At 38.8% G+C, this 20,032-nt stretch overlaps 1 protein-coding gene across 1 annotated transcript in view; it reads left to right on the forward strand.

Annotated features, from left to right (window-relative positions):
* LOC126161750 (piwi-like protein Ago3) overlaps positions 1 to 18,159 on the forward strand; it is a 222,940-nt gene extending 204,781 nt beyond the window's left edge. The window contains exon 18 of the mRNA XM_049917799.1: positions 16,815 to 18,159. Coding sequence (XP_049773756.1) covers positions 16,815 to 16,901 — 87 coding nt within the window. The 3' untranslated portion in view covers positions 16,902 to 18,159. The remainder of the gene's footprint in view (positions 1 to 16,814) is intronic.
* Positions 18,160 to 20,032: the final 1,873 nt, after the last annotated feature.

Below are 20,032 nucleotides of genomic sequence, written 5' to 3' on the forward strand. Positions count from 1 at the left end.
TCAAGGGCAAGTTCTCATCTCCGGATTTCTGACAGGTTGGTGTTAGTGGGAAGTATCCAGATAACCCGGACGGTGTAACACTGTGCCAAAATGTGCTGGCCGTGCAGCAAGGCATGTTTAGCCACAGGGTGATCCTCATTACCAACAAACACTGTCTGCTTGTGTCCATTCATGCGAATGGACAGTTTGTTGCTGGTCATTCCCACACAGAAAGCTTCACAGTGTAGGCAGGTCAGTTGGTAAATCACATGGGTGCTTTCACATGTGGCTCTGCCTTTGATCGTGTACACCTTCTGGGTTACAGGAGTGGAGTAGGTGTTGGTGGGGTGCATGGGACAGATTTTACACCGGGGGCTGTTACAAGGGTAGGAGCCAGAGGGTAGGGAAGGTGGTTTGGGGATTTCATAGGGATGAACCAAGAGGTTACGAAGGTTAGGTGGACGGCGGAAAGACACTCTTGTTGGAGTGGGGAGGATTTCGTGAAGGATGGATCTCATTTCAGGGCAGGATTTGAGGAAGTCGTATCCCTGCTGGAGAGCCACATTCAGAGTCTGATCCAGTCCCGGAAAGTATCCTGTCACAAGTGGGGCGCTTTTGGGGTTCTTCTGTGGGAGGTTCTGGGTTTGAGGGGATGAGGAAGTGGCTCTGGTAATTTGCTTCTGTACCAGGTCGGGAGGGTAGTTGCGGGATGCAAAAGCTGTTTTCAGGTTGTTGGTGTAATGGTTCAGGGATTCCGGACTGGAGCAGATTTGTTTGCCACGAAGACCTGGGCTGTAGGGAAGGGACCGTTTGATGTAGAATGGGTGGCAGCTGTCATAATGGAGGTACTGTTGCTTGTTGGTGGGTTTGATGTGGACAGACGTGTGAAGCTGGCAATTGGTCAGATGGAGGTAAACATCAAGGAAAGTGGCATGGGATTTGGAGTAGGACCAGGTGAATCTGATGGAACCAAAGGAGTTGAGGTTTGGAGAGGAAATTCTGGAGTTCTTCTTCACTGTGAGTCCAGATCATGAAGATGTCATCAATAAATCTGTACCAAACTTTGGGTTGGCAGGCCTGGGTAACCAAGAAGGCTTCCTCTAAGTGACCCATAAATAGGTTGGCATACGAGGGGGCCATCCTGGTACCCATGGCTGTTTCCTTTAATTGTTGGTATGTCTGGCCTTCGAAAGTGAAGAAGTTGTGGGTCAGGATGAAGCTGGCTAAGGTAATGAGGAAAGAGGTTTTAGGTAGGGTGGCAGGTGATCGGCGTGAAAGGAAGTGCTCCATCGCAGCAAGGCCCTGGACGTGCGGAATATTTGTGTATAAGGAAGTGGCATCAATGGTTACAAGGATGGTTTCCGGGGGTAACAAATTGGGTAAGGATTCCAGGCGTTCAAGAACGTGGTTGGTGTCTTTGATGAAGGATGGGAGACTGCATGTAATGGGTTGAAGGTGTTGATCTACGTAGGCAGATATACGTTATGTGGGGGCTTGGTAACCAGCTACAATGGGGCGGCCGGGATGATTGGGTTTGTGAATATTAGGAAGAAGGTAGAAGGTAGGGGTGTGGGGTGTCGGTGGGGTCAGGAGGTTGATGGAGTCAGGTGAAAGGTTTTGTAGGAGGCCTAAGGTTCTGAGGATTCCTTGAAGCTCCGCCTGGACATCAGAAATTTGTATGTAGTGTTGTCTGAAAGCTGACACAGTCCCTCAGCCACATACTCCTGACGATCAAGTACCACGGTCGTGGAACCCTTGTCCGCCGGAAGAATGTCGATGGATCGGTCAGCCTTCAGATCACGGATAGCCTGGGCTTCAGCAGTGGTGATGTTGGGAGTAGGATTAAGGTTTTTTAAGAAGGATTGAGAGGCAAGGCTGGAAGTCATAAATTCCTGGAAGGTTCGGAGAGGGTGATTTTGAGGAAGAGGAGGTGGGTCCCGCTGTGACGGAGGACGGAATTGTTATTATTATTATTATTATTATTATTATTATTATAGATATTGCATTATCCACTTCATATGAACTTCTCTCTTAAGTACAAAGTCATGGCAAATAAAATATATGAATACAGAGTAATCCACATATTTGTATATATTCTATATACAGTGTGTTCCAATTCTGTTGGGCCTGCTTGTGAGAAATTCCAAACTGTAATGCTTTCTTGTGGTAAGTTGTCTAGCATTGCTGCAGCAGGCATTCTGGCCGCGACTGTAGCAGTACCTGCTGGACACTCATCGGAAAAAGCTGGTAGAGCAGTGACCCACATAAAGTTTTTTGAGTCCTCCATCATTTGTGGTCAAGAATTCATCGCATTCCACCTGAATACCGAGAAGTAGGGTCCTTGTTGCTCCTCCACATCACCACCCCAGCCCCCAAAGTGAAGATCATGCACAAGTGTTTGGCCAGCAGATGGATCACAGTCCTGGATCATCTGCCATATTCACTGGATTTGCTCCCAGCTGACTTCCGCTACTTCCTCAACTGAAAATGAAGTTGACAATGAGACAAAATCGTTATAACACACTTAAGGACATCCAAGAAAATTGTACTGCAGTACTAAATGCAATTCCAAAAAAGAATACAGTGACCGTTTCAAAACACTTTCAAATCAATTTCAATTGTTTATTGATTCAGGGGCAGATCATTTTGAATAAGTACAGTGATTCAGTGAATATCATCCATGACTTGGTTGCCTTAGCCACAATCCTAACAGAACTGGGACACACAGTGAAAGCAAAACGTAAATAAGAGCCATTATTGTATAATTCTAAACTACAGGTATGCACTTTCTGTGTTGCCGTCTTTGTTTACAGATCACTTTCAAGTTACTTCCATCAGTGGGTATGCAATCCTGTTAATACAATACTAGCTACAACCATTAGTTTTGTTGCTAAGCTGCTCCACACTCACCATTAGGCAGATTTTCACAAAAGCTCGTCTTATCTTTCCCCCATCAAAGGAAACTTTACATATATCTATAGACTCGTATCCCACCTATTAATATTTGGTTAATGACAATTTTCCCTTAATAGCTTACTCCTAAACAGCAATTACACTTGTTGTTGTTGTTGTGTTCTTCAGTCCTGAGACTGGTTTGATGCAGCTCTCCATGCTACTCTATCCTGTGCAAGCTTCTTCATCTCCCAGTACCTACTGCAGCCTACATCCTTCTGAATCTGCTTAGTGTATTCATCTCTTGGTCTCCCTCTACGATTTTTACCCTCCACATTACCCTCCAATGCTAAATTTGTGATCCCTTGATGCCTCAGAACATGTCCTACCAACCGGTCCCTTCTTCTTGTCAAGTTGTGCCACAAGCTCCTCTTCTCCCCAATTCTATTCAATACCTCCTCATTAGTTACGTGATCTACCCATCTAATCTTCAGCACCACATTTCGAAAGCTTCTATTCTCTTCTTGTCTAAAGTATTTGTCGTCCACGTTTCACTTCCATACATGGCTACACTCCATACAAATACTTTCAGAAACGACTTCCTGACATTTAAATCTATACACGATGTTAACAAATTCCTCTTCTTCAAAAACGCTTTCCTTGCCATTGCCAGTCTACATTTTATATCCTCTCTATTTCGACCATCGTCAGTTATTTTGCTCCCCAAATAGCAAAACTCCTTTACTACTTTAAGTGTCTCATTTCCTAATCTAATTCCCTCAGCATCACCCGACTTAATTCGACTACATTCCATTATCCTCGTTTTGCTTTTGTTGATGTTCATCTTACACCCTCCTTTCAAGACACTGTCCATTCCGTTCAGCTGCTCTTCCAAGTCCTTTGCTGTCTCTGACAGAATTACAATGTCATCGGCGAACCCCGAAGTTTTTATTTCTTCTCCATGGATTTTAATACCTACTCCGAACTTTTCTTTTGTTTCCTTTATTGCTTGCTCAATATACAGATTGAATAACATCGGGGATAGGCTACAACCCAGTCTCACTCCCCAACCACTGCTTCCCTTTCATACCCCTTGACTCTTATTACTGCCATCTGCTTTCTGTACAAATTGTAAATAGCCTTTCGCTCCCTGTATGGAAAAACTGGTAGAAGCTGACCTCAGGGATGATCAGTTTGGATTCCGTAGAAATGTTGGAACACGTGAGGCAATACTGACCCTACGACTTATCTTCGAAGAAAGATTAAGGAAAGGCAAACCTACGTTTCTAGCATTTGTAGACTTAGAGAAAGCATTTGACGATGTTGATTGGAATACTCTCAATTACACTTATTTATTCGTAAAAAAAGAAAATTTATCTAGACTATGACTCTCAGTAGTAACTTCTGTAGATCCCACAAACTTCTCCTCCTCCAGTACAAGTTCAGCCTTCAATAACATATTCACACTTGCTTGTATTGAATATAGTATGCCATAATTCCAAATACTTTTGCATCACCTACTTCCTATCCAACTTACTTACCACATTTCCTTTCTCTTTGACTTTAGCAAACAATTCTTATTCTCAGCACTGTCTTGTTTTGATAAGTATTATTGTTTTTTACTAGCTCTCTCAATTTCCATAGATAATTTTCCCTCATTACCATTGCAGTAGATCCTTTAATTCTCTCTTTCTGTTATTATATGTATAGCAAAATCCATTATTTTTTCCTTAAATAGGCATTCTTCCTTAAATGGGGGTTTTGCCTAGGTATGTGGAAGGAGTGACCCGAAATCATAATTCAAACATGTTTAGGGGATGTAAGAGCTATTTAATCTCAAACTTACCAATAATCTGCTACAAATTTAAATACAGCATGCACATATACACACTTTTTGCAAAACACGTTCTTTAGTTTTTTTAAAAAAAATCAGCAAGAATTACTTATTTCCTCTTTCCAGTGTACTGTAATGACAGAAGTTGTTGCTCTGGTTGATTGATGTTTGTTATAATTTACTCCTCTACATTAAAATGATGAAAAGTAGTTCCTGACACATCCAGCCCTTGTACAGCAGCTGCGAAACTTGGTGCAGCAGCCTCTGCCTCTTCCTTTTCTTCTTCCTCTTCCTCTGCTCCTTCATGATCTTTGCCATCACCATATCATACCTTACAGTGTTTCTTCACTAAAATTTCACACAAATCATTCACATTCATCTCGGGTGTCGTAGTTAAAACTTCGTCATCACAAGAAATAAAGTCCTGGAATGTCACATTTTCAGGAACATCTGTGATTCTACTTCATTCTTCATGGGGAACCATGTCGTATTTATCAGCATCTGATGTACCACAGCCACCAGCCTTTGCAAAACAATTTAACACAAGTCTGTTATGTTACACAATCCCGTGCAGCAACAAACATATGCATGGCCTGTGAAATGTTCACTTCCTTCCTCTCAAGGTATATAGTTGATTTCTGGATGACTGCCATCCTGTATTTTGCTGTAATAGAGTGTATCACATCCAGGTTCAAAGGCTGCAGATGACTTGTGCAGTTCGGCATTTAACAATGCTTCCTTGTTTTTGAGAATGCCATACAATGAAGATGGCGCGAAATCGTACTTTTTTGCCATGTTTGTCTTCAACATCGTGGATCATTGTCAGCTTTTGCTCAATCGTGGAATTCCAACTTTTGCATGCCAAAGCTCCACAAAAGTATAAAACTAATAAAGTCGACAACAACAAAGACAACACTTCACCGCTTCCATTTTGTTTGACTGTGACACCTGATCACATTACCAGAATCACATGGTGGCATGACAAAATTTGCTTTCCTATTTGTTAACCTCTGTTGCTGGTTATGGCTAAAATGGAATTTGATCTAGATACATGTTGACTGAAAGACTCAGTTACCTTATACTGCCATCACATGACACATAGTGTGACCAGTGTAAAACTGAAATAATTCAGAAACTCACTCTGTCATGTCAGGAATTGTGTAAAAGCTGGATTTTAATGTTATGAATGTTTCATGTTTATTCCTTAAAAGCGGACTTTTTCTTAAAGCATGATTTGTTAAAAGCGGCTAAGAACAACATTGTTTTTATGGGAGTTTCACCAGGACCAATGGAAACATTTGTTAAAAGCAGGCTTTCCTTAAAAGCGGGTTTGTTAATTTGAGGTCGAAATGGGGTACTCTTCTCCTCATCCTAACAACCGATAGAAAAGTAGATAACAATAGGCCAAGAGGAATAAAGTCCTGCCCAGCTTGAGGTTCAGTGTATGCTACACGCTTTCTCACCAAGAATATGAGTGCTCTGAAGGATGAATGCCTTCAGCCCCCTTTTTACCATTTATAACTAATGCCCAAACAAAAATAGCTCTCTGTTAATCTTCATAACCGTTATCCAAAAACAAAGCTTCCTTAACTAATGAAACCAATACCATTTTACTTTAGAATCTCACCAAGTGAATGCATACTAACAATCCGTAACTGTAATTAAATTTATACCTACATTCATCCAGTTAGTACTATCTTTAAATGCATTCAGCAAAGATTGTAGTAAGATGTCTACACAAGTAAAAATAGAAAGGATTACCTCAATCAGATCCTTTTTTTCTCTGTAAGCCAACAATATTCCTTATTCACAACTGTTTCCTCTATCTTGAATACATCAACCAGTAAGTACTATCATGTAGCACAATGCCAATTTCAAATGGTCGGTGATACACATGCCACAATTTCTTCATTTCAAAGTCAGTTTACTTGAACCTATTCTTGTATCTTTACAAGTACCAAGCCTCCAGTTATGAATATATTTGATTTTGCACTGGTGCCAATTAAAGCTTTTATTTAACTGTCAATCTTCCTACAACACATAGATGACAGAACCGCATGCACAAATTTTTTCTTCCATTACTCTCTCCTCCTCACAGGTTTTTGCTTTGGCAACTATCCCTTATCTTATCATCAAATATAAATGCTTGTATTTTGTTTCTTGAATCCACCTCATCAACATTTTTCACTGTGTCATTTTCCTCAACAGATTCCGCCTCAGTACTTGAATAAAAATCCCTTAACATCTCCTCCACATAACCCTTACTAGACCATAAGTCTATAAGTTCAATGCCATTACTTGATTTAGTTGCAACTGCCTCCCTAGTCTTCACATCGTGCTCAAATCTCCTTTCATATTTTATCTGCATGCTCTCTTCTGCAAGTTTGTGTATGTTGTCTATCTCTTTAATCTGTGAACGAGTACCATCTGTTTCCATAATCGGCTGCTCACCACTCTGCTGAACCACTACTTCTTGCTCCATTACCCAAACACTCATGGGTTTCTTTTATTTTCCTCTTTGTCTCCACTCACATTGAGCATTCCAAAGATTCCTGATAAAACAGACCTAAAACTATAATTTTGTTCATGATTTGCAAATGGTCCACGTTGTACTATAACTTCTGACGCAAAGCCAGCCAGCCAGGCCCCCCCCCCTCCCTCCCTCTCTCTCTCTCTCTCTCTCTCTCTCTCTCTCTCTCTCTCTCTCTCTATCTATCTCTCTCTCTCTGTCTACTGACCGGTTTGATGGTTTGAGACTTTTGAGACAACCACCATGAATTCCTGTACTCTTCACCTCAGAGTAGCATGTGCACCATACGTCCTCAATTAAGTGTTGGATCTATTCCAAACTCTTATCTTCCCCTACAGAACATTTTTTCTCTCAACAGCGTGTACCTTGGAATTGTTTCCCTGATGTTGTCACATGTCCTATCATCCTGTCCCTTCTTCTTGTCAATGTTTTCCATATGTTCCTTTATCTGCCAATTCTGTGGTGAACCTCCTCATTGCTTGTCTTACCAGTTCACATAATGTTCAACAATCTTCTGTAACATCTCATCTCAAATGCTTTGATTCTCTTTTGTTCCTGTTTCCCCACTGTACACATTTCATACCGTGCTGTGCTCCAAGTCTACTCTCTCAGAAGTTTCGTTCTCGAGTTAAGGTCTATGTTTGATACCAGTAGATTTTCCTTAGCTAGGAATGCCGCCTTTGCCTGTGCTAGTCTGCTTTTTATGGTGCCCTTGCTTCATCCGTCATGGATTATTTAATTTCCAAGGTAGTAGAATTCCCCAGATTTGATTACTTTTTCACTATTCTCATGTCTGCTACTTCCTATTACTTTTTTCTTTCTTCAGTTTGCTCTAAGATCATATTCCATACTCAGTAGACTGTTCATTCCATTCAGCAGATCCTGTTTAATTGTTCTTCACTTTCATTGAAGATAGCAATCTCATCAACAAATCTTATCATTGGTGTCCTTTCACCCTGGATTTCAATCCCACTTTTGAACCATTCCTTTATTGCTGTTGTAGGGGTGAAGACTGCATCCCTGACTTGTCTGTTGTTCCCTTTTGATTATTGTGCATATTATAAATTACCTGTCTTTATACCTTAACCTTATTTTTCTCAGAATTTTGAACACTGTCCATCATTTTACATTGTTGAATGCTTTTTCAAAGTAGAAAAATTATGTGTCTTGATTTTTCTTCAGTCTTGCTTCTATTATCAAGTGCATGTCAGAACTGCCTATCTGGTGCCCTTATCTTTCCTAAAGCCACACTGATTGTCATGTAACAGATCCTCAATTCTCTATTCCATTCGTATGTTTATTATTCTGGTCAGCAACTTGGATCCATGATCTGTTAAGGCGATCATCTGATAGTTGTCACACCGATCTACCCTTGCTGTCATTGGAATTGTAAGGATGACATTTTTCCGAAAGTCTGATGGTATGTTGCCAGTGTCATACATTATAAACACCAATGTGAATAGTAGTTTCGTTGCCACTTCACCCAGTGATTTCAGAAATTACAATTGGATGTTATCTATCCCTTGTGCCTTATTTTAACTCTTTCAAATTCTGATTCTAATACTGGATCCCATACGTTTTACATACTGACTCTTAATTTCTCCTTCTATCATGTCATCAGACAATTCCGCCCCCTGATAGAGGCTTTCAGTGTACTCATTCCACTTACCTGCTCTCTCATCTGCATTTAATAGAGGCTTTCAGTGTACTCATTCCACTTAACTGCTCTCTCATCTGCATTTAATAGTGGAATTCCAATTACACACTCTGTATGCTGAGCCAGTCCTTCCTAAGATCATATGTATAATTTTTTGCCCTGCAGCCATTTCACCTGACTTTCCTGCACTTTCGATTTATTTGATTCCTGAGACATTTGTGAAGCTGTTATTCCCCTTGATCAGTTGAAGCAATTCTTCTACTACTCAATGTTTCTTGAAATTTACTTTCCTTGTATCTGTGCTTCTGTGCAATCTCTTTGTAGAGATGACCACTCCTCTTCAACTGAAATGCCTGCTCTGTGTCCCAAATCACAGTATCCATATTCTTAGTGAACTTCAAAAGCATCTTGTCTTCCTTAGTACTTCAGGTATCCCACTTCCTTCCACATCGATTACTCTGGACAGTTTTCTAAAACTCCTGTCTACTTTTCATCATTACTGATTTTTGATCTGAATATATGTCTGTACCTGGATATGCCTTACAGTCCAATATCTGATATCAAAATTTGTCTCTCACTATGATGTAATCCAGCTGGAATCTTCCTGTATCTCCAGGTTTTTTCCAAGTATGATTTTCATCTTCCTTTACATACCGAATTACTATACATGAGATTGGTGTTGGCGTTGGTTTGCTCTTGATTGTGTTGAGAACAACCCTATTATTGAACTGTTCACAGAAACTCATTCACTGCCGTACATTCCTATTCATCCTTCTCCTGTTGTATCATTTTCTGCTGCTGTTGATATTACCCTATGTTCTTCTGACCAGAAATCTTTACCTTGTTTCCATTTCACTTCATTGACCCCCCCTCCCCCCACACACTATATTGAGACTGAGGCTTTGCATTTCCCTTTTCAGATTTCCTATACTCCCTTCATTTTCAGACTTCCAACATTCTTCTCTTCTACTGGTAGGTTGTTATCCATAGGTTATTTCATGTTTTTCTCATGGTTCTCCTCCTCGGCAGTCTCCTCCCAGAGATCTAGATGGGGGACTAATCAAGAGTCATTTGCCATCATGACACCTATCAATTGCAGGCCACATGCTTTATGGATACACGTTGTGTGTTTTAAATGCAGTAATTGCCATTGTTCTGCATCCTCATGCTGCCAGTCATTGCCAATTTTTTTGCCTTTTAGAAGCAATTACACATCCCAAGGGCAAAGGAGTGCCCTGAACCTGCGTCCACTCCTCCACCTTTTGTATACCTGTTTTTAAAACTGTCTTGTTCCTCTATCATAATTTGCCACAGCCTAAACTGGTACTGAAGCTTCATTCAGTTTCCCTATTCTTGTTTGTGGTAGTGATTGTCCCCTATTGTCCTCCTCTTCGATCCCCTTCACTACAAACCAAGCCACTGTGAGCACGTACATTTACATTATTGGTTGTCAGTGCCTCTTGCTAATTTACTGCTACTTTTGACATGTGATCCTCACTTTAAACCCTCTTTGCTTCCATAGTGACATAAGAAACAAACACTGGCAAATCACTACAACCCCTGAACCATAGGCAGCTCATTTCCTGTTTTGCTCATTTCCATAGACTTTTCCATCGTCTATGCCAGCTGCTGTCAGTAGCTGTCTGGCCCAGGTGACTATATCAAGATGGCAGCTGCCCCTCTGCACACGTTCTGAGAGCTTTTCCTTGATGTGCTTCTTTATCTGACAAACCTGTGTGACACGCTTCTGGTCAGCTGACAGAATGTCAGGCATGTGTCTTGTACTATTTCAGATGCCATCAGCTGCATTCAGAGTGAAGTTGCCCATTTTTTGAGTGATGTAATCACACTTGGAAAATTTCATTGTGGCTGTTTTTTCTGCAATTACCCAATATACTGCATTTCACTAGCATCTTTTAGTTGTTTCTTAGTGCTCATTGTCCTCTACCAAAAGGTTAAGAGATGCCAACTTAGTACAAGAAGTAAATAATTCAATTTTTTGCACTTCCTGAGGTCTTTATATGACTCTCCTTACTTGATGTGCTCTGTTCAATGCTACAGTTGTAAATCTCACAGGATTTACTGTTGGGACAAAATGTGTATTTCAACAACCAGGATGTATTTCTTTCCTACAAATGGATATCTTGAGTTCTTGAGTTGTGGCTTAATACGAACTGCTAGTGATTAGATAACTATAATGCTAGAAGTCGATATCTTGACATGTCATGTTAGATATTTCTGTAGCCTGTAAGTTAATAATATTGCCTACATTGTAAACAATGTTTGGTGAGTATAGTTTCCCCCATTATTTATGCATTTGTCCAGTTTATGTTGTAAATCATGAACATCTTTCATAATTGCCAAATATACTGAGCTGGATTTCATTTCACTATGACCAATAACCATAAATTTCAAATCAATCATTTTTACATTAGGTAGTTCCAAACAATGGTGAAGCACATTGCAACAATAAATTTGTTTGATTCTGTCCTCCACAGTGATTGCTAAGGTGTACCATTGTAGGGAGAGGTCTGAAATATTCATACAAATGGCTTGATATCTTACAGCATCCTCGTTTCCCCCTCAATTTCTGCCACATCAAACAATGTGGTTGTTTTGGTTTTAGGCCATACAGTATGAAAAGACGATTTGAATAGTTACTTATAAAACAAGTTGTTGTTGGTGGGATCATTTGGTGCCAACAAAACATGCTGGAGATTGAATTTGCAACTTACAGAAGTCCCATCTGAGTTTGGTCCTCGCTCCATGTCTTGGTTCTTTTCCTCTCCCACCCTGTCTTTTACTGATGAGCATTATAATTAAGTGCAAGTTCATCTGTATTGTCCCAGAGGTGTTGTAGGAATGCATAGAATACACTCGTCTTTTTCAGGATGATGAAAACAGAACTTCCTGTATGTAAGTATCAGATTTAGCTGCTTCAAGATTGTTTCATGTGGCCAAAAATAGAGGAAAAACGAGGAAACTGTAAGATAGCAAACCATTCATATAAATATTTCAAATCTGTTCTTGCAACAGTAAATCACATTTCCTAATTTAGCGAACACTCTGGAGGACAGAAATTAAACAAATTTATTGTTGCAATGTGCTTGATCATTGCCTTGGAAATATCTAACATTAGTTTAAAATTCATAGTTGCTGGTATAGTGAAATTGAATGTAATTCATTGCATTTGGCAATCGCTACAGAAGAAAAAAATAATCAGAAAAGCGAACTATCCTGCTGACTAGAAGACTCTAGTCAGCAGTGCAAGAAGAAAGGGTGACAAACAATATGTTGTTCACGAAATAACCCATGAGAAGATTAGCAGCTGGAAGGATCATCTGAATCACCGCATGACTATTGGGAATGATGATCTGAATGGGAAGCCAGTCAGATGGCAGAGGGTTTGCTGGCTAAACTTACAAAACACCATCCATTTGTTACACAATTTAAAGAATACTTGGACGAGAAGCTCATTGTCTGACATCGTATATTTATATGTGTCCATCATGTCTATAATAAATGAAAAGGACAACTATTTGATGTCCCTGTCCATGTCAGTGTTTCCTGCACTAGAATTGGAATATTGGCTATTTTACAAAAACCTGCCTTGTCAAAGATATCCAGAAGCATGTGGCTCATCACCTGAAGATGCAGTGAACGATTTCTGACAATAATTGCTTTTGAAATTTTGTGGTATTTGTGGAGGTGAGAAAGTGAATGACCAATAGTGTTTTTCAAAAGATTTGACATTGTTGTGTATGGTTAAAACAACTCTTACATATCTCAACATTAATATGTATTTCTTTGTAAATAAATATTTTTATCATCATTAGCAGTTAGTTTATTTTGGAAATCATAAGTGGGTAACGTACCATCTGGACCAGTGCAACAAGTAGATATCTCATTTTTTAATTAATCAAACAATGGAAAATCCAGGATGGAATGTAACAATACCAGAGAAGGAAAGTTGCTACTCACCATATAGTGGAGATGCTGAGTCGCGATAGGCACAACAAAAACATTCACACAATTATAGCTTTCGGCCATTAAGGCCTTTGTCAGCAGTAGACACACACACACACACACACACACACACACACACACACACACACACGCACGCAAATGCAACTTGCACACACGTCTGCAGTATCACAGTATCAGAGAACTGAAACCATTTAAAAATAAATCAATAACCAAATAAATTTTGAAAGGAGGATGAGATAAAAACTGACATTACTGACCTTTCGTAGCTAAATAAGCACTTAATATTGAAATTTTTTCAAACACTTTGTGAACAGTGAAGCTTTAAAATCCTGAGAGATTTTCAAGTGTGTTTCTTTTAGTGACAGCTACTGAACTTAGCCAATCAGGCTGTTGCTCTTGCAAATTCAAGTGGCCTACCATATAAAATAGTGTAAGTTGTTCTCCTAGCATAGGTAGAAGTGTATGAGACTACTCCGCCTTTAGCTCAGATTCGGTTCTCACTATTGTCCCATGTTGAACTTTGTATTGCTCTCTCTTTAGATTTTAGGAAACCAAACGAAGAACGTGTTTGGTGACACCATCTCTGGTGGGCCTTTTGAATTTGCGTGCACAATGGCCTGATGCTAACCTGTATGCTAATTGACATGCAACATAAAGAATTCCCCTCCCCCTCCCTCTCACCCTCCCCCTCCCTCTCCCCCCCTCTAAAAGTGGAAAGGCCATGTTGGAATATCAACAATTTTTTGAAAAGGATTGGTTGCTAATCACTGTAAAGATGATGCATGTAGTGGCAGACAGGCACAACGAAAAAACTGTCACATATGAGCTTTTGAACAAAGCCTTCAGAAAACAAAACACCACACATTCATGCAAGCAAGCACACCTCATGTGCACACAAGACTGCTATCTCTAGCCCTGCCAGAGACGCGCGCGTGTGTGTGTGTGTGTGTGTGTGTGTGTGTGTGTGTGTGTGTGTGTGTGTGGTGGGGGCCTTTGCTTAAGAATGGTTTTGCCAAAAAGTTCAAGTGGTAACAGTCTTCGTTTTGCCTGTGTGCAACTCAGCATGTAATTTTTATGGTGAGTAGCATAATACTCTTTCGTAACATAAATGGTTTCAGTTTAAAAAGTCATTGTGGTGAAATAGAGGTGAACTGAAGACAGCAACAAATTCGTGCTGTGCTACTGTATGTGATGGTTTAATTGCTTAAAATAGAAATGCTTCTGTTTGTGATGGTTTGATAGTCAGGTAGGTCAGTCGTATTCCACCTTTTTTTCTCCCTAGATCATAGAGACAGTTTTCCATTCGAGCCAGTACCCCAAGATCCCAGGCTTTGCCCTAGAGTAATCTTTAATTAAAGTTATACATAACTATATACAAAATAAATTGTAAAATTTATAACTTACCAAATACAAAAAGGATTATCGTATAAATGTAGGAAATAAGTACAGGAACTGTGATACAGTTTCTCCCTCCCTCCCTCACACACAGTTCATGGCTGAATATTTGTTAACGCAAGTATCAATGGTGATTCTGGATTCAAGCAATTTTTTGTTTTGGTTTTATTGTTGTCAGTGCAGAGGAACACTGCCTACAAAAATGAGTAGAGGGCAATGGAAGAAGGTGTGTAATGGCATTGTGTGTTTAACACCAGAAATTACAAATTGATATGATTCTGATTTTTATTTTCAGTGAACTGGCATTTCCAAAAGACTTTATTCTAATTTTATGGGAAGATCAGAGGAATTGATGGCTTTCATGCAAAATGGATTTGTAATTAGTTATTGTGTGTTATGGTCCCCCCACCCCCCCCCACCCCATTCGTCTTTACAGACGAATGGAAACATTGGTAGAAGCCGACCTCGGGGAAGATCAGTTTGGATTCCGTAGAAATATTGGAACACGTGCGGCAGTACTGACTCTACGACTTACCTAAGAAGAAAGATTAAGGAAAGGAAAACCTACGTTTCTAGCATTTGTAGACTTGGAGAAAGCTTTTGATAATGTTGACTGGAATACTCTCTTTCAAATTCTAAAGGTGACAGGGGTAAAATACAGGGATCGAAAGGCTATTTACAATTTTTACGGAAAGCAGATGGCAGTTTGAGTAGAGGTGCATGAAAGGGAAACAGTGGTTGGGAAGGGAGTGAGACAGGGTTGTAGCCTCTCCCCGATGTTATTCAATCTGTATATTGAGCAAGCAGTAAAGGAAACAAAAGAAAAATTCGGAGTAGGTATTAAAATCCATGGAGAAGAAATAAAAACTTCGGGGTTCGCCGATGACATTGTAATTCTGTCAGAGACAGCAAAAGACTTGGAAGAGCAGTTCAACGGAATGGACAGTGTCTTGACAGGAGGATATAAGATGAACATCAACAAAAGCAAAACGAGGATAATGGAATGTAGTTGAATTAAGTCTGGTGATGCTGAGGCAATTAGATTAGGAAATGAGACACTTAAAGTAGTGAGTTAGTTTTGCTATATAACTGATAATGGTCGAAGTAGAGGGGATATAAAATGTAGACTGGCAATGGCAAGGAAAGCGTTTCTGAAGAAGAGAAATTTGTTAATATCGAGTATAGATTTACGTTCAGGAAGTTGTTTCTGAAAGTATTTACATGGAGTGTAGCCATGTATGGAAGTGAAACATGGACGATAAACAGTTTGGACAAGAGGAGAATAGTAGCTTTCGAAATGTGGCGCTACAGAAGAATGCTGAAGATCAGATGGATAGATCACATGACTAATGAGGAGGTATTGAATAGAATAGGGGAGAAGAGGAGTTTGTGGCACAACTTGACCAGAAGAAGGGATCGGTTGGTAGGACATGTTCTGAGGCATCGAGGAATCACCAATTTAGTATTGTAGGGCAGCGTGGAGGGTAAAAATCGTAGAGGGAGACCAAGAGATGAATACACTAAGCAGATTCGGAAGGATGTAGGTTGCAGCAGGTGCTGGGAGATGAAGAAACTTGCACAGGATAGAGTAGCATGGAGAGCTGCATCAAACCAGTCTCAGGACTGAAGACCACAACAACAACAGCACCAACACCATCAGTTTTGCTGCAAAACTCATCTGCAGCTTTGTAGTTGCCCATTTTGTAAAATAGTTCCCTTGGCATTCATCTCATTTTGAGTCGACTGCACTGAATTGCCCTTTTTTATTCTGTTGGTGTACACCTGACAAACTGTAAACTGTTTATTTCTTCCCCCGAGCTTTAATTCCCTCACCAAATTTCTCCTTGGTTTTCTTTACTGTTTGTGCAGGGTACAGATTAAATAACATGGAGTTAGTCTGTCCAACTCTGTCTCATTAATTTTTCAGCTACTGACTCCTTTTCACGTCCTTAAACTGTTATACTGGCAGTCTCGTTCTTGCACAAGTTGTTGAGAAATTTTGCTTATTGTATTTTATCTCTGATAACTTCAGAATTCTGACTAATGCGTTCCAGTCAGCGCCGTTATAGGCTTTAAGAAATCAACAAATGATTTGAAGAAAAGTCATTGGTTTGCATCATGTTCCACCAGTCTTTCTTGCCTACTTTGTGTGGGAGATGAATGTAAAAATATACTTGTCAGTATGAATTTGAGTCTGATGGTAATGATGATCTCGAACAACTCCATACACTCTTTTTATTTCTAACTGATGAAACTGCTGCATCCCTTTTCCACTGTATTCATTGAACAGTTATCCACATTAAATTAGCTTTAACATATTACGTTACCCTGTTTCATTCACATGTTGGTTTCATGGTTTGTTTTATGCCTGTGTAATTTGAGTAAGTAGAAGTGTTTTATTTGTATTTCTTTTATTGTATTTTCATTAAGATCCTTCTCCTTACTGACATTTTCTTGTTAGGTTGCATTATACATGAAACTTTGAAATTTACTTATTCTGTTGAAAGTGACTGATGATTTTTTTTTTCTTTTTACTACAGTATGCACACAAGCTTGCCCATCTTGTAGGACAGAACATCAGAAAGGAGCCGTCTGACAAATTGGCAGACAGGCTGTTCTTTCTGTAGAATGTGGCAATCTGTTCTGGAACCACTTTAAATAAAGTGCTCTCAGGAAAAGCAAACAACACAGCACAGTGTGGTGTTACTATTGTGAATAATGTGGAAGTATTTTTTTCTGTAGAGATATTATAATCCAGTGAAAAACTGAATATGTTGTGTGTTAATTTTAGAAAATAGATTTGTAGGGAAGTTACAGAAAATTGTGTAATATTGTGTAAAGACATACTTTATTCTATCTGACCATGTATTTGAAAATATTAATGCATGTGAGTATGGGCAATTCCATATTGGTAACGTTTAAGTTTTGCTTCTTTTGCATTGATCAGTATTGCTGATTTTCAGTATATTCTCAACAAAATTGTTTCAGCTATCCCACAACATACTCCATTCTGGTTAAGCAGAATGCTCTGCTCCCCATACCCTTTCATTTTTTTATTTTAATTTTAATACCTCTGTGAATTGTGTTAATTCTTTGTCATAACACTTATGTAACAATTTGTATAAATAGCAGCCTTGATTTAAGGCTCTCTGTCATTATATTATAGAATTGCTGCTGTATGATTGACGATTCTGCAACAGCACTTGCAGAAAATAATGTGACAGAAATATCCAATGTACGACTTACTGAACATGACTTGCGAGGTGCAGATTGCTTAAACTATGTTTTAGTTTTTGTACAGTTGGAACACTTGTTCTGGTTCTTTGCAGTATTTGTAAAAACGAGGTCATGTTTAACATTCCACTGTGTAATTATTACATTTTATTGCTTCAGTGAAGATAACTTGTGTGACTCCAAGCTACATAACTCGATTGTTGATTTGAAACTTGTCATATTGCTGTTCTGGGCAAGAATAGAAATTTGAAACTGTTGCAGTCATGATTTTATGTGTTTTCATTATTTTAGCCCATGTGCTTTAAATATTTAGGTTGTTAGAACTTTTAGTACATATGTAACATAACTTGTACAGTTCTTTGCCTTTATTTTATCTGTAATGGACATTGAGAATCAGTCATTATTATTTAATGCTAATAGTGCTGAGTTAAGACAATTGTCAGCACCATGAAATATAGTTCCTATAGTATTTCAGTTATTAATGTATCATCTGCATTTTCCTAGGAACAGTTCCTGGAACCCACCTCAATTACAATTTATTGTACATAGTAATGAAAATTAAAAAAAAAAAAGCTTGTTAAAAATATACCCATTTAGTGGTGAATGGAGACACATTCCATTTCGTGCTCAAGAGTGCAATTTTATTTGACAGGGTAATTTCTACTTAATATCATAAATTTAGAAGTTAACAGTGAACAGCTGCGTTGTCCACAAATCATAACTTCCATTCCATTATGGTATGTGTGCAAAGAACTGTAAATATAAATCGTAATGACTGCTCAAGTTGTGTGCCTTTCAGATAATGGGAATCTTATTTTTAAACAAAGAATAATTTTGTCTTAAAATCTTTAAACTACATTGAAATACAGTCACTTTATCATATTAAAAATTACACCTATTGTTGATTGACATATTCTTTATTGATTGTCGAGCACAGAGAGCAGTTCACTTTGACAAATTTACTATCAGATTTTTGATCACTTGTCATAATCTGATCATACCAAAGTCATAATCCAAAAGCTCAGGACTTAACCGGGAACTATTGTATTACTACCCAAATTCCAGATTGGGCATCCTTACCTCTTTTCAGCCCATCACTACAGTCTTCCAACTTGTTTTACTTTTCTTCTCTACTTATGAGCTAACTTTTGTGAACATTAATGATCTTTTCTCAAAGTATATTGATGCAGTTGTTTCTTTCAATTTCATCACCAGCAAACTTTTCAGTTGTTGAACTGCTAATTTCTGTTGGATTCATGTCTTGCATGTCCCTAAAGCCCCAAAGATATACCATTTCAGCCACCTGGATTTTACTTCATCCTTAGTTTTTCGTAACCAACATTCACTGTTTCGTTTAGGTGTATGACCAGCTTATAAATTTTCAGTTGCATATCTTTTCATTATAATCATTTCATAGTTCTTCCAAACCTGCAGTGTTCAAAATTTATCTAGTTTATTTTTATTATTCTCTATGTATTTGCTATAGCATTACATTCAAGTTGTTTAATCTCCATTACTTGCTCTGATAACCTAATCCACCCATGTTTTATTGTAATACCTCTTCCATAGAATTGAGTTTTGAGTAACAGAAGAATGCAGACAGTACACACAATAACAATGATCCTGCAGGCAAACAATTCTAAAATACACATTATACTGTTTTAGATTTGTGTTATAATCTTGCTTGGATGACGTTTTTCTAAAAGGCAGTTTTCAGTACATTATATCACAGTCCAGTCTTGGAATTGCGCTTATTCACAAATGGTTGTGCATTTGTGCAAATTTCCTAGATTAAATCTGGATGCGTTTTAAACTACTTAATAATAACAGTCAACCAAACAAATAAAATTGCATTCTGCAGTTAATGGTATGTACAGCCATTATGATTACTGTCCAGAGTAGGAATGTACAAACTGGAGTCTTCAGGGCATTCTAAAATGACCAGATCACAGCCCAAAACAGTCATCTGTATTTCCCTTACAAATGTGCACAAATAAAAGTGTGTACTAATAAAAGTGAACCTTCTAAATAAGTTACCATGCAGTAATGAATTGTGTTATTTTTCTGATCTAATGTACATACATTACACAAGATCACTGTAAATGAACATGCTGTACAGTGGGCATGATTATGTACGTACTTTATTCTTGTATTAATATTCCATAGTCCTTGGTATGACATAAGCCAACTTTACTAGCGTTTTCATTATTGAACATTGTACATCACGATATTCCTATTTCTCAACACTGTGCCATATGCAGTCTGTAACAGTAGTTACCTCTCATAACCTCATCTGAAGATCAGATACCAAAGTTTTAAAAATTGAAGTTGATATAAGATGACTTCTGATCGGGTAGTAGTAGTGTTGAGTTGCAGATGTTCTATGCATGGGTTTACAAGCACAAAGGGAAAGGATATTCCTTCCTGCCCTCCCCCCTGTGTGTGTGTGTGTGTGTGTGTGTGTGTGTGTGTGTGTGTGTGTGTGTGTGTTTTTGCAGTTGTTCTGATTTGTCCACTATGTGTG

This window comes from Schistocerca cancellata, chromosome 2 (genome assembly GCF_023864275.1).
Source record: "Schistocerca cancellata isolate TAMUIC-IGC-003103 chromosome 2, iqSchCanc2.1, whole genome shotgun sequence".
In the NCBI taxonomy this organism is placed as follows: Eukaryota; Metazoa; Arthropoda; class Insecta; order Orthoptera; family Acrididae; genus Schistocerca; species Schistocerca cancellata.